The sequence below is a fragment of the Rhinolophus sinicus genome, chromosome 7 (genome assembly GCF_057876585.1).
Source record: "Rhinolophus sinicus isolate RSI-liver-muscle chromosome 7, RSI-T2T, whole genome shotgun sequence".
NCBI lineage: Eukaryota > Metazoa > Chordata > Mammalia > Chiroptera > Rhinolophidae > Rhinolophus > Rhinolophus sinicus.
The window spans coordinates 50886426-50901061 of NC_142507.1; the positions used below are offsets into that span (position 1 = coordinate 50886426).

Consider the following 14636-nt stretch of genomic DNA (forward strand, 5'->3'; position numbering starts at 1 on the left):
CTGCGTCGTGGAGGTGGCTAGTGCTTGAACCGTGGCCCTGTTGTAAGGGTGTTTTATGTCTCTCTGTTTTTGCTCCCAACTTTTTTGGGGGTGGCCTTTTCCCATAGTGTGCCCTGGAGATGCGAGATTTTCCTTTGGCGGCAGGAGGCACACACCCAGAGGATGCTGGAGCTGCGAGGGGAAAGGACCCACTTCCACAGCAGAGGAAAACAAAGAGGAAAAAGGCACACAGGTGGCCAGCGCTAAGGGACACAGCCAGCAAGCAGTGGGCCCCTGCCACTGCCCTCAGCAGCTGTTTCTGCTGCAGCCCGAGAGGAACTCGGGGAGCCCGTCCCTGTTTGTGACGCAAGCTCAGGATTTCAATCAATGCATTCCAGTAACCCTAAAGTGAGGAACTCTCCGTCAGGAAACACACAGAGGTAAGAGCAAGGGCGGCGCCTGGGGGACGTCGTAGGTGGGCCGCGAACACTCACTGATAGAACAGTACGTGCTGTTAGAAGCCAGCGCGACCCAAATGGGCAAAGAAGAGAAAACAGACAAAGAAATAGCAGTAGAATAATAAACAGGCCACAGTTCAGTCATGTTAAGGGTACGTTTATGTTGAGGGTTTTCCTTTGCTGTTCTTTTGTCCATCATCCCCTGACCACTCCTCGCCAAAGCACAAACGAAAGGACCTTACAGACCACCCAGTACAATGTGCTAAACTTGGCAAGTGAGGAGACTGAGGCCTGGAAAGGCATGGGGGCCTAAGGGCTCAGAACTAAAACACCAGCCCCTGCACTCCCACTGCGAACCTTTTCCTCTGGTCCACGCACGGTACTTAAGTTGGTGTTTTAAAATCGTTTTTCTGGGTCCCCCGGGGGCGGTGGTTAGTGGATCTGCTCCAGTGTGATGCTGCTTGTTGGGCTTGGATCCCAGAAGGTTTCCCGAACCTGCCAGTCACAGTGGGTTTCCTCGCTCTCCTAGACCTGCTCGTATTTTCCAGCAGGGAAGTTGGGCTCCCGTTACAGCTGTCCCATGTCATCAGCCGAGGGGTGGGGAGTATTTTGATCTTCACGATGCCTGTTTGTTTACCCTGCACCAGTCTTAGTCGGAGAGTCACTTCTCTGTGTACATAGAAACCGTTGACAGAAGCCCTGGAGATGGGTCCCCATGTGACTCTAGGGTTCCCGAGACCTGGCAGGCCACTCTGTTCAAGCCTCGTCTCTGGAGGACTCTGAGATGGGAGCAGGGGTGGAGTGAACAAGCAAGTGGCTGACGGGACTTGGGGTGCTTGCTGAGTCCTCGAGGGCTCCTTGACCCATGCTAGCAGCTGCTTGTCCGTGACTTGTGCCGACCAGCTGCGTGCGGTGTCTGACCTCCCTCTGTTGTCTGTCTCTTTTAGTAGCCCTAAGTCAAAGCAGGAGGTGATGGTTCGTCCCCCTACAGTGATGTCCCCATCTGGAAACCCCCAGCTGGATTCCAAATTCTCCAATCAGGGTAAACAGGGGGGCTCAGCCAGCCAATCCCAGCCATCCCCCTGTGACTCCAAGAGTGGGGGCCATACCCCTAAAGCACTCCCTGGCCCAGGTGGGAGCATGGGGCTGAAGAATGGGGCTGGAAATGGTGCCAAGGGCAAGGGGAAAAGGGAGCGAAGTATTTCCGCCGACTCCTTTGATCAGAGAGATCCTGGGACTCCAAACGATGACTCTGACATTAAAGGTATGTCTATAAGATCTTTGAGACTCAGAGGGAAGTAGGTATTCCCGAGGGAAGGATGCCGGAGAGCCCACCAGCCAAGTGGGGAGGGTAGGTGTCAGATTCAGGAGTTTGCCCAGTTTCAGATGGAACTATTTCTTCTCATTCTCCTGCTACCTGAAGAATAGTTTAGAACCACTTGTTGAGGACTCTCGCTCTTGAGGATGCAGTTGTCTCAGGGTTACGCGAGCCTGTCCCACGGCCCTGACCGTGCTCTTCCAGATGTCCTTACCTCCGTGCTCCGTGTACTTCCGTATGGAGCCAGCTGCTCCAGCTGGTCTGTACCAGTGGCCCACACGGGGGTAGCTTTTCTGGCCTCGCCGCCTCGTCTCCATCAGCTTCATCCTCCAACACTTGGCTTTTGTGCTGTGTGGTGGACATCGGGGTGGGCACCATAGCGGAGTGAACCAACACGAGTACGGGACCAGTGGTGTGGTTTCCGGCTTTTTTCCTCCTGGTATAAAATCCCAAATCCTAACTGCAGGCCAGAACATGAAGTTAGCATTCAAGGAATGGAAGTGTGGCTCCCCAACGCAAATTCACAATGAAAACCTGGGTGATCGTTCCCCCATCTTTCCTTCCTCCCTGAGGTGTTTGTGGGAGACCTGTTAGGTGCTGGGGGTTTCTGATCAGCAATCCACACACAGTTGCTGTCCTCAAGGATTTGAGTGTACCTAGACAGCAGAACATTAAACAATTACTGTAAAATTTGATAAATGCTGAAATTGAGAAGTTGAGGGTTGTGGGTTCAGCCAGCAGGGGCATCCAGTCCAGTCTAAGAGGTTCCAAAAACAGTTTCCAGGAAGAAGGGACACATACGCTAGTATCTGAGGGGACGTGTGACAGAGGAGGTGGTGGGGGAAGAGTGCTTTACAATTAGTCATTTCGGGAGAAGCGCATTTCCGTTTTTATGAGTAGGAGAGGTTTCCTCTTAGCAAGGTACTTCCTCCTTGAAATTCTCAGGGTGGGTTTTGTATTATGATGCTGTATCTGCTGGCAGAAGAAAGTGAGTTGTGTTCTTTGTGTGACGTGCGCCTTTCCGTTGTTTTAGAATGTAATTCTGCCGACCACATAAAGTCCCAGGATTCACAGCACACACCACACTCGATGACCCCGTCAAATGCTACAGCCCCCAGGTCTTCCACCCCTGCCCATGGCCAGACTACTGCCCCAGAGCCCACGCCTGCTCAGAAGACTCCAGCCAAAGTGGTATATGTGTTTTCTACTGAGATGGCCAACAAGTAAGTTGATGGCTGTGACGCGCTGTTGGCAGGGCCTGAGTGTTTGGGCACCTACATTCTTATGCCCATGGAAGACTTTTTTTTTTTTGCCCACTTATATTACTATCACTTAAAGTTAACAGCACAGAAAGAGGTGAAATAAAATACGGAACCTCCCCACCCCAACCCCTCAGAGGCAACTATGGATTAGTTACTTCCTTGGCTCTCCTTCCGGAAATGTTTTGTGCTTATACAAACATACATGTGTACCTTTTTAAATGCAAAAGGGATTGATTGTACAATACACTTTTCCGCAACTTATTATTCTTTTTTAAAAATAACCCAAGTAATACATGTCTGTTTTAGAATAATTAGAAAATACAGATAATTAAAAGGAAAAACAAAATCTTGAATTTAAGATAACTACTGTGAACACTTTGGTATATACTATGTTTCTGGTGGATGGATGGATCAGTGGATTTTTAGTTATTTATAAAAAATGTGAATATACCATACATACAGTTTTCTGACACTTTTTTCACTTTAAGATTTGTCAGTTAATATACAAAGTGAATCTTGACAGCTGTAGATGACCTTTAGGTGGTGTGAGATTTCACTTTCACCCTTCTGGGCTTGGGATTTTGAACTAGGTTTCCCAATAAAATATCCACCATAGTGCCCTGATTTGAGCAAGAAAATCTTGTGGAGGTTTTTTTTTGTTTTTAGTGCCTCTTTGGAGATTTGCTAATGGCTATCTTCTGATTTCAGAAGTTCGATGGTAAATGATAGGCATAAATAATGAAAACCTATTTTTCTTAGTTTCTTCTCATGCCACATTTCCCATGGTTCTTTATACTTCTCCTTCCTGTCTCGTACAAGTTCAGTCTGGGGTGAAAGTGCTCTGGACTTACAGTTAGTGAAAGAAACAAGTCCTAGTCTATGCGCCTCCTCTGTCTCTGCAGAGCTGCAGAAGCCGTACTAAAGGGCCAGGTTGAAACGATCGTCTCTTTCCACATCCAGAACATCTCAAACAGCAAGACAGAGAGAAGCACAGCCCCTCTGGTACGTTGTTGTGGAAATGGAATACGGTTTAAAGGGTCTGCAGTGACCGTAAGGGTGAGAGATGGTGAATGTCATTGATAGGGCGATATGCTGCCTTCTGGGCATGTAACCTAATCCTGGTGTCGTATGGTTTGGGGCACGTCACACTGCGCTGGCCTTTCCTACTAGCATGTTGGTACATTGATGAATTACTAGAAGGGAAAATGTGTAAATTAAAAAAGGAGTTAACTTGGATACCTTAGAATTTCCTTCATGTAACCATATCTGGGAAAACCTGAAATCAGATCCTGTGTATAGGGCAGGTTTTTTTTAAAAAAATAACAAACACTCTTGAGTTAGTTAAAGAACAGGAAAAAGCAACAACTGAAAACTGCAAACATGCTGATGATACCCTAATTAGAGTCTCGGTGACTTTTAAAATGGTTCGTGCTCAGTTCAAAGTGAGAGGACCATCGAATGTTTTTAATTCCTTGATATTTCCAAAATTGTAATAAACCTTAGTCTGCTTCTGTCTGGAACTTAAGCACCTACTGTCAACTACAATAGAAAAAGCTGTTTTAGTACCCGTAGTGTTCCAGACCGAATGAAAAGATATTTCTTACATCTGGCATTGGCAAGGCATTGCACCAAATGCTGTGGGGACACTTAAGAGGTTCAAGACACAGTCCCTGGAAATATAAAAATCTAATACTGGGGTGAATCTTACCCAAGGGAAAAGCTAAATGACAATAAATGACTGAAGTAACAACTCAAGATAAAATAGATGACATTTTGTCTATGTTGTATATCAAAGAAGTCCCTGTGTCTGTTAACATAACAGAGCTTGCACGGGCTTTCCTAGACTTAGAAAAGGAATTTCACATTCCTCATGCATCTCCACTATGCGAGGGAAGAGGATGGATATATGTAATATTTAAAATGTGTGTGTGTGAGTGTGTGTGTGTGTGTGTGTGTGTATGGAAACACACATGTATGTATATATGTATATACACATACACGTATTTTAAAACTATATATGTATACACATACATATTCAAAATTTATATTGTCCTAGGATACATAAAGTACAATGCAAGTCAAATCAACATTTTATTGACTTAGGGACAGATCTGAATGCAGTTTTCACCTCCAACCTTCTCTGGTACTAAATGAAATCAGAAAAGGAGTTAAGAAGGAGGGAGTTGGGGATAGTCAAATCACCATCGCTCCAAATCTAAAATAGGATGGTACTAAACTATTTTTTTTGTGATAGGAAACCAGTGCCCACCTCCAACACACAAATAAAACCTGGCCAACAAAATGAAACTTAAAATGGCACTGGAAGCAAGTGGAGGTGACCTCCACTCTCCAGTTAAGGCATCGGGCGTGGAGGACACTTTGCCCGTACAGGGTCCCACAGGTCAGCCAGGCTGACCCACGCCGATCTCTGTCTGCAGACATGTGCAGGGATACGCGCAGGGGAAGCGTTTACACACAGTCACAGAATATGAGTCCTGGAAGTTATGTCCGGTGTGTATGCAACACAAACTGTTCCTACGCAGAGATACACATAATGACTCGTGTACAAGTTTGCACACAGGTAAACATTCCAGAGAGGAGGTGGGGAGGTAAGTAAGAGCCTTAGGGGTTTGGAAATGCAGGCTGGATTAAGTGAACAGGTAGAAGCAAATGAACACTGCAAAGGGACCGCGCAGCTCCCTGGAGGCTGGTGAAAGCTTCCTGAGGCTGGGCCCTCCCACTCCTCAGTACCTCCAGGGTGCCAGGGATTTCACCCGGGACATGTACGTACGTCCCTCTTCCAAACACCTACCAGCATCCGTGTCACCTGCCGTAGGTGAGAGTGCTTTTACCCAGGACTCAGTGTAGCATTGGTACTTAATAAATAATAATAAGGCGATCATCCAGCCTGTGAAAAGGGCAGTGTGCTGTCTATTGGAAAGAACAGATCAAGAGACACCACGAGCGAGATAGCCTCAGATTTCTCCACAGACGCTTCCTGCCTGCAGATTATCTTACTACAGTTAATGTACAAATTCTTATCAAATATGGAATCAGTGATCACAAACTGAAAACAGAAACCAGAGATGTCAGGCCCCCTGGAAACTCAAGGAGAGGAGTACGTTGGTTGTCACCCTGCCAGAGGAGACACTGAAACGGGGCGGCCTTGCCTGCTGCCTCTGGCTGGTAGGGGACCGAGCTGTGACAGGTACTTTCTCTTTCAGTTGAAAACATCAGGCCTGTTGATTGGCAGTGAGACGTCTGCAGACCTAGTTGTACTTTCGGGGAAAAGAAAAAGGTGTTAGGTATAGCCTCCCACATACCAAGAAACTAATCTCACCCTGAATCGGAAACACATAGTAGATACGTGATATCAGACCTGTTCCTCGAAATAGATACTCAGATGTATTCGCTTTGGCAGACCGGCCCTCCCCTGGCATGCCTATATGCTTATTGACACCTGATCTTCAGCGAGGGGAAGAGGCTGCTATTTGACAGTAAAGTGGGGGGAAAGAAAAATCAAAATGTCTCCATGTCCAAAGTGGGGTTGGACATGAGCAATTTCTGCCGCAAGTGTCAGTGTAAATTTATGTGACTGGGACGAGTCCTTTATAACGTATCTTGCTCTTTGAATCACCCTTCTGTTCAATTTACCCATGATTTGTGAAAATCTCATTTATCTTCAGAACACACAGATATCTGCCCTTCGGAATGATCCGAAGCCTCTCCCACAGCAGCCCCCAGCTCCAGCCAACCAGGACCAGAATTCTTCCCAGAACACCAGACTGCAGCCAACTCCACCCATTCCGGCACCAGCACCCAAGCCTGCCGCCCCGCCACGTCCCCTGGACGGGGGTAGTCCCGGGGTAGAAAACAAACTGATTCCTTCTGTCGCCAGTCCTGCCAGCTCCGCTCCACTGCCCCCAGACGGCGCCGGGCCCAACTCGACACCCAATAACCGAGCAGTGACCCCTATCTCCCAGGGGGGCGATAGTTCTTCAGCAGATCCCAAAGCCCCTCCACCTCCACCAGTGTCCAGTGGAGAGCCCCCCACGCTGGGGGAGAACCCCGACGGTCTGTCTCAGGAGCAGCTGGAGCACCGGGAGCGCTCCTTACAAACGCTCAGAGATATCCAACGAATGCTCTTCCCTGATGAGAAAGAATTTACCGGAGGACAAAGTGGGGGACCCCAGCAGAACAGTGGCGTATTAGACGGACCTCAGAAAAAACCAGAAGGGCCGATACAGGCCATGATGGCTCAATCCCAAAGCCTAGGTAAGGGACCTGGGTCCCGGACAGACGTGGGAGCTCCATTTGGCCCTCAAGGACACAGAGACGTGCCCTTTGCTCCAGATGAAATGGTTCCACCTTCCATGAACTCGCAGCCTGGGCCCCTAGGCCCCGACCACCTGGATCACATGACCCCTGAGCAGATAGCGTGGCTGAAGCTGCAGCAGGAGTTTTACGAAGAGAAGAGGAGGAAGCAGGAGCAAGTGGTCGTGCAGCAGTGCTCCCTGCAGGACATGATGGCCCATCAGCACGGGCCCCGGGGCGTGGTCCGAGGCCCCCCCCCTCCGTACCAGATGACCCCCAGCGAGGGCTGGGGGCCTGGGGGTGCAGAGCCATTTGCCGATGGGCTCAACATGCCACATTCTCTGCCTCCGAGGGGTATGGCCCCCCACCCCAACCTGCCAGGGGGCCAGATGCGCCTCCCCGGCTTTGCAGGAATGATAACCTCTGAAATGGAGGGGCCGAATGTCCCCACCCCGGCTTCTAGACCAGGGCTTTCTGGAGTCAGTTGGCCAGATGATGTGCCAAAAATCCCAGACGGTCGAAACTTCCCGCCTGGCCAGGGCGTCTTCAGTGGTCCCGGCCGAGGGGAACGCTTCCCCAACCCCCAAGGATTGTCCGAAGAGATGTTTCAACAGCAGCTGGCAGAGAAACAGCTGGGTCTCCCCCCGGGCATGAGCATCGAAGGCATCAGGCCCAACATGGACATGAGCCGCATGATCCCAGCCCCCCAGCGACACCTGGAGCCTGGGAATAACCCCATTTTCCCTCGAATACCAGTTGAGGGTCCTCTGAGTCCTTCCAGGGGTGACTTTCCAAAAGGAATGCCCCCCCAGATGGGCCCTGGTCGGGACCTTGAGTTTGGGATGGTTCCTAGTGGCATGAAGGGAGACGTCAGTCTAAGTGTCAACATGGGATCCAACTCTCAGATGATACCTCAGAAGATGAGAGAGGCTGGGGCGGGCCCTGAGGACATGCTGAAGTTACGCCCCGGTGGTGCAGACATGCTGCCTGCTCAGCAGAAGATGGTACCCCTGCCATTTGGTGAGCACCCTCAGCAAGAATATGGCATGGGCCCCAGGCCATTCCTTCCCATGTCTCAGGGGCCAGGCGGCAGCAGTGGCTTGCGGAATCTCAGAGAACCAATTGGGCCCGACCAAAGGACTAACAGCCGGCTCAGTCATATGCCACCACTACCTCTCAACCCTTCCAGTAATCCCACTAGCCTCAACACAGCTCCTCCAGTGCAGCGCGGCCTGGGGCGGAAGCCTTTGGATATATCTGTGGCAGGCAGCCAGGTGCACTCCCCAGGCATTAACCCTCTGAAATCTCCCACGATGCGCCAAGTCCAGTCACCGATGCTGGGCTCGCCTTCTGGGAACCTCAAGTCCCCCCAGACTCCATCGCAGCTGGCAGGCATGCTGGCGGGCCCAGCTGCTGCTGCTTCCATTAAATCCCCTCCTGTCTTGGGGTCTGCTGCTGCTTCGCCTGTTCACCTCAAGTCTCCATCACTTCCTGCCCCGTCACCTGGATGGACCTCCTCTCCAAAACCTCCCCTTCAGAGTCCGGGGATCCCTCCAAACCATAAAGCGCCCCTCACCATGGCCTCCCCTGCCATGCTGGGGAGCGTGGAATCAGGTCAGTGTGCTCACATCGCTGGGGGACCTGGGAGCTTAGACATTGCCAAAACCTGTTGTATTTCCTTCAAGAAAACTGGTGTCCTAACTTGATTATGCAACCCGAGGTGGCAGCCTTTGCCAAGATGGATGTATTTGTGGCATAGTGCGTGGTCAGTGCTTCCATGGGGTTATGAGCAAGTGTCCTGTCCTGTCCTGTCAAAGATACACGGGCTCTTAGTGCAGAATTTATCAGATAGGACAGTTCAAAGGAGGAGGAAAAAATGGGAAATCTGTGTCATTTCACAGAATCATTTACATTTGTACAGTGAACACGTTGCTGAAATAAAATGTCTTAACAGTGGATAAATACGGCTTCCCACCCACCCACTTCAGGGGGCTGCCCTCAAATCAGCACATTCTGAGGATAATCCCAAGCGAAGAGGGGAAGCTGCCGAGAGATTTGAGTGGTTTTCGTTAATACGTGTTGACCACAGAAACAGTTACCAAAATCTTCTTAGTAGACTGCTGTTCTCACAGGTCAGCTGCAGCTGATTAGTATTTTCTTCCTGGGAGAAGCTCTCACTGATGATGGTGGTTCGGTGAATGGGACCAGAGGTGGTCAGGAGAAGATGAGTACTGAGGTATAAATACTAGGTCCAAGCCATATCCACTTGAGAAAGGCTAGAATCAGAATTGGGGGAGGTTGATCCTCCCAAGCCAAAGTGTGAGTCTCTGTTGGACCGCGGTCCACAGCAGGTGTTCGGTGGAACACCCCCCTCAGACCTTCCTAGTTCAAACACCTTGTTGTGGGAATGAATCAAGAGCGTGTGTAGTGTGGTGTGGCTCATACCTGGGGGCAGATCGCTAGTCTGGCTCCACAGCAGACTGGTCCCTGAGTCGAATTCTAAATTGCGATTGGCAAGGGAACAAGCCACTTATTTCGCGTTGTTTTCGGTGTCGTAGTTGTCTGCAAACCAGGTTTTTCCCGAGCTTGAGCTAATATTTCTAATGCGTTCTTGGTGTGTTTGTCTTCCCCTCTGCGATCCATCACCCCCGCATCTCGCGGCCATCTCCCTCTGCACACACACCGAGCTTGACTAGGAGATTGATGATTTGCGTCGCAGGTCTAATAACACTGTCCCGTTCATCTGTCTCATCCTGGCCTTGCTACCTCATAATCACAGGCCCGCTCGCCTTCAAGAGGCATCTAATTCGCTGCCCATTTTTGTTTTCTTTTGCTGTGTTCTCCTAGGGGGCCCCCCACCTCCTACAGCCAGCCAGTCTGCCTCTGTGAACATCCCGGGAAGTCTCCCCTCTAGCACACCTTACACGATGCCTCCAGAGCCGACCCTGTCCCAGAACCCACTGTCCATTATGATGTCGCGAATGTCCAAGTTTGCAATGCCCAGTTCCACCCCATTATACCATGATGCCATCAAGACTGTGGCCAGCTCAGACGACGACTCCCCTCCAGCTCGTTCTCCCAACTTGCCATCAATGAATAACATGCCAGGTAAGACATCAGGAAGCTGGGATCTGGAGCTGACATAGGACAAGAGAAGCTTCTCGCATGTTTTCTCGACAGCTATAGACCTCAGTAGATGGAGGTTCGACAAGTTGAAAAGTATACCACCAAAGTCAGTTTTCAGTAGAATTAAAGTGTCTTGACTAGAGAAGATAATGACAGTTTTTTATTGGCTCGATTCAGTAAATGCTTATAAGAAAACAGTTTCCTTACAGAAGTTCTGATGCTTTGGTGTGTGTGTGTGGGGGGGGAGGGGGTCCTCCTAGAGCGATACTGAAAGCAGTTTCTTTTTAACATGCTGATTGGAATGTCTTTAGTTCCCAAATATTTTCCTGGACGGGCAGCCTCAAACCACAAGCGGCTGCAAGATTTCAGATAGTGGAAAGCCCCTGTTTCCTAGAGAAGCACTTTCTTTAGGACAAGAGAGAAAATTTCTCCCTTCCGTACCGTTCACTCCTACACCTCCTGCCCCTGCAAATCTCACTGCCGGGGAATGACCTGAGATGGTGAAGGTGATCTGCAAAGAGACTGTGACTTTTCCGCCCCGGTTTTGGCTCCAGTTCCATTGTGATTCTGTGTTTCTCCAAAAATAAGACCTAGCCAGACACTTAGCTCTAATGCGTCTTTTGGAGCAAAAATTACTATAAGACCCGGTCTTATTTTACTATAATATAAGACCAGGTATAATGTAATATAACATATAATACATTAATATAAGTATAATATAAAATATATGATATAATTATAATATAATACCGGGTCTTATATTAATTTTTGCTCCAAAAGATGCACTAGAGCTGATTGTCCGGCTAGGTCTTATTTTTTGGGAAACAATTGTTAGGAATGCTCCTTATTGATCAGTAATCCCAATTAATCAGGGTAGGCCTTGCTCTGTAGACAGCACAAGCCACCATCCTTACTACTCTCAGTGCTAATTCCATAGACCAAATACATATATTAATGTCCCAGAGACTAGTAGAATCTGCATGCTTTTCTTCTGCATACAAAGTTTTTTCTTTAACGTTTCATAGAACCGAGACTGAAGTGCTCTCTCTGTGAGGCAGTGTAACTGGATGATGTCCGATGTCAGTTGATGAAGGCCTGTTTGGTTTCCTTGTTGTGGTTATTTCTGAGTCTTGGATTTGTAGGTCTGCTTCATCCTCTTTCTCCAAAACGGACCGTACTCCGGTCGTTCAGACAAATTGTTTGCTTCCATATTAAATGTCTCCAGTGAAGACGACTATATCATTTGCATATTAATTTGTGCAATATTAATTTGTTCATACAGGAGACTTCCTTCCTAGTTGTCTTCTGCCTGCTCTTACATCAGACAGTTGAAGACTCAGTAGTGTGCTGTGTCACAGAGCTGTTGGTTTGTGTGCCCCGGAAGGTATTCTGACCTTACTGAGGGCAAGGCTTGTGTGTGCTGTGCTTTCCCAGAACAGTTCCATGCACATTTGAGGCACAATCATTTTCTCATTAATGTGATTTATTACAGTTGCTTTTGGTTAAGTTGATTTCTTTGATATCTTTCTTTTTCTAGGAATGGGCATTAATACACAGAATCCTCGAATTTCAGGTCCAAACCCCGTGGTTCCGATGCCAACCCTCAGCCCAATGGGAATGACCCAGCCGCTTTCTCACTCCAATCAGATGCCCTCTCCGAATGCCATGGGACCCAACATACCTCCTCATGGGGTCCCAATGGGGCCGGGCCTGATGTCACACAATCCTATCATGGGGCACGGGTCCCAGGAGCCTCCGATGGTACCTCAAGGACGGATGGGCTTTCCCCAGGGCTTCCCTCCGGTACAGTCTCCTCCACAGCAGGTTCCATTCCCTCACAACGGCCCCAGTGGGGGGCAGGGCAACTTCCCAGGAGGTATGGGTTTCCCAGGAGAAGGTCCCCTTGGCCGCCCCAGCAACCTGCCCCAGAGTTCAACAGATGCAGCACTTTGCAAGCCTGGAGGCCCAGGGGGTCCTGACTCCTTCGCTGTCCTGGGGAACAGCATGCCTTCAGTGTTTACAGACCCGGATCTGCAGGAGGTCATCCGACCTGGAGCCACCGGAATTCCTGAGTTTGATCTGTCTCGCATTATTCCATCCGAGAAGCCTAGCCAGACACTGCAATATTTCCCTCGAGGGGAAGTCCCAGGCCGTAAACAGCCGCAAGGGCCTGGGCCTGGGTTTTCGCACATGCAGGGGATGATGGGCGACCAAGCCCCCAGGATGGGACTAGCATTACCTGGCATGGGAGGTCCAGGGCCCGTGGGAACTCCGGACATCCCCCTTGGCACAGCTCCATCCATGCCAGGCCACAACCCAATGAGACCACCAGCCTTTCTCCAGCAAGGCATGATGGGACCTCACCACCGGATGATGTCACCAGCACAACCGACAATGCCCGGCCAGCCCACCCTGATGAGCAATCCAGCTGCTGCCGTGGGCATGATTCCTGGCAAGGATCGGGGGCCTGCTGGGCTCTACACCCACCCTGGGCCTGTGGGCTCTCCGGGCATGATGATGTCCATGCAGGGCATGATGGGACCCCAACAGAACATCATGATTCCCCCACAGATGAGGCCCCGGGGCATGGCCACTGACGTGGGCATGGGTGGCTTTAGCCAAGGACCTGGCAACCCAGGAAACATGATGTTTTAAGCTGCTAAGAATGGATGTGCCGACCCTTGTCAAGATGAGATTCCAGATCCTGAGGGCTGCTTCGGGGGAGTTCCAGGAGACTGTTGGTCATGCAATAGGAGAACAGAGACCCGGGGGCTGCTGTGGGGGAGGGGGGAACTCGAGAATGTATGGATTTACCTAAAAACAAATGATTCATTTAATCAACAGGTGTGTTTTTTTTAAGATTTATTTTTTAAAGATTATTTTTGTGGACTTGGGTATCCCATGATGGCACCTCCTTTTGGGAATTGGTAGCCGTGCTTTGAGAATTGCCATCGGTCATGTGTTGCACCGTTCTCTGTATGTTTACGTCCTTTGGACTGGCTTCTCCCAGGATTCTTTGCTGGTTTTGTTGTTTTTTTGCTTTGGGCTTTATTTTGTGTGTGTGTGTACTGTACTATATTGTCAAAGGGATTTTAGCAGAGACTTGAGTCTTTGGGACAAGAGGAGAACAGGAATGCTGGGCCGTTTACTTTTAGGTGGAGAATCCATCTTCAGACCTTTGGACTCTTTTCTTTCAACTCCAGTGTATAGAAAAACCAAACTACGACCTCAGAGCAGAGTATTAATGAAAAGCACAAAAAAAAAAAAAGGAACTAAGTTCAGCGAGGGGTGGGGGGAGGGGGGAAATTTTTCTTTTTAAAAATAATGACGTTTAGGACATTTGTTTTTCAGTTCAGGTGCTCTTCAGCACTCTCTCTCCCAGTCTGCAAACCCACCGTCACGTTTTTCTCTTGTTTTCCCTCCCCTCTCCTTCCCCACCTCCTTGGTTCAGTGTGTTTCGTTCCCCTGTGCCCTCCTCCCCCACCACGGGTGACCCCTGCTTCCCTCCTTCTTTTTCCCTTTGGCAGCTGCAATACATGGTGTTCCTTTGGGGAAAATCAATCTAACGATAACGAAGCCTCGCCTTGCGTGCCGGGGGTGGTCCCGGCTGCCGGAGGGAGAGGCCTGTCTTTGGGATGCTCGAGGGTCTTTTCCCTTCGTCTTCTCTTCCCCAACATGCCCTTCCCTGCCCGCCTGGTTTTCGTCCTCCTTTTCTTAGGAATTCCCAAGTGAATTTTATTAATGTGGGAGTGGAACAGATGCTAAAAGCTACCCAGGATTTTGTTTTTTTGTTTTTAATTTTCTGGTTCCTTCCTTTCCCCGCCCTCCCATGCGTAAAACGTTCTGTGTAACCTCCATTAAATTTGGTACAAAACCACTCACCAGAGCTGTGGTGTCAGAAAAATAAAATATATTGTTTCTTACAAAATTGAGCAGCCTTTTTTTGTTCACTTGGATTCCTGTGTGTTTAGTGTTGGGCACATGAGTTGCCACGTGACCCAGGAGCATAATGTCTTTGTATTGGAGGTGATTGGCGGTGCGGGTTGGGGACAGTGTGCCAAGTGCCAGAGGAGGCTTCTCCCTTGCTGTTGAGTGACTTCACACCCCTTTATCCCATCCTGTGCCTGTCTCCGCCGTGACATTTTAGCTATGGGCAGAGGCGCAGCCCTGGCATCCATT

At 49.4% G+C, this 14636-nt stretch overlaps 2 protein-coding genes across 4 annotated transcripts; both read left to right on the forward strand.

The window, feature by feature from the left end:
* The first annotated feature begins 119 nt into the window (after positions 1–119).
* On the forward strand, positions 120–344 carry LOC141568698 (uncharacterized). The gene has a single exon (XM_074319319.2). It carries the CDS (start codon positions 120–122, stop codon positions 342–344), a length of 225 nt encoding a protein of 74 aa, XP_074175420.2.
* Positions 286–14385, forward strand: BCL9 (BCL9 transcription coactivator). Of its 3 annotated transcripts, none has more exons than XM_019740028.3 (7): positions 286–419; positions 1385–1701; positions 2789–2978; positions 3920–4019; positions 6704–8945; positions 10179–10439; positions 11995–14385. In XM_019740028.3, the coding sequence occupies exons 1-7, from the start codon at positions 367–369 to the stop codon at positions 13110–13112; spliced, it is 4281 nt and encodes a 1426-aa protein (XP_019595587.3). In that variant the 5' UTR covers positions 286–366; the 3' UTR covers positions 13113–14385. The 3 variants fall into 3 exon arrangements, with proteins under 3 accessions (XP_019595587.3, XP_019595589.3, XP_019595590.3); XM_019740030.3 differs by having other exon boundaries at positions 12031–14385; XM_019740031.3 differs by having other exon boundaries at positions 1385–1479.
* The last annotated feature ends 251 nt before the right edge of the window (positions 14386–14636 follow it).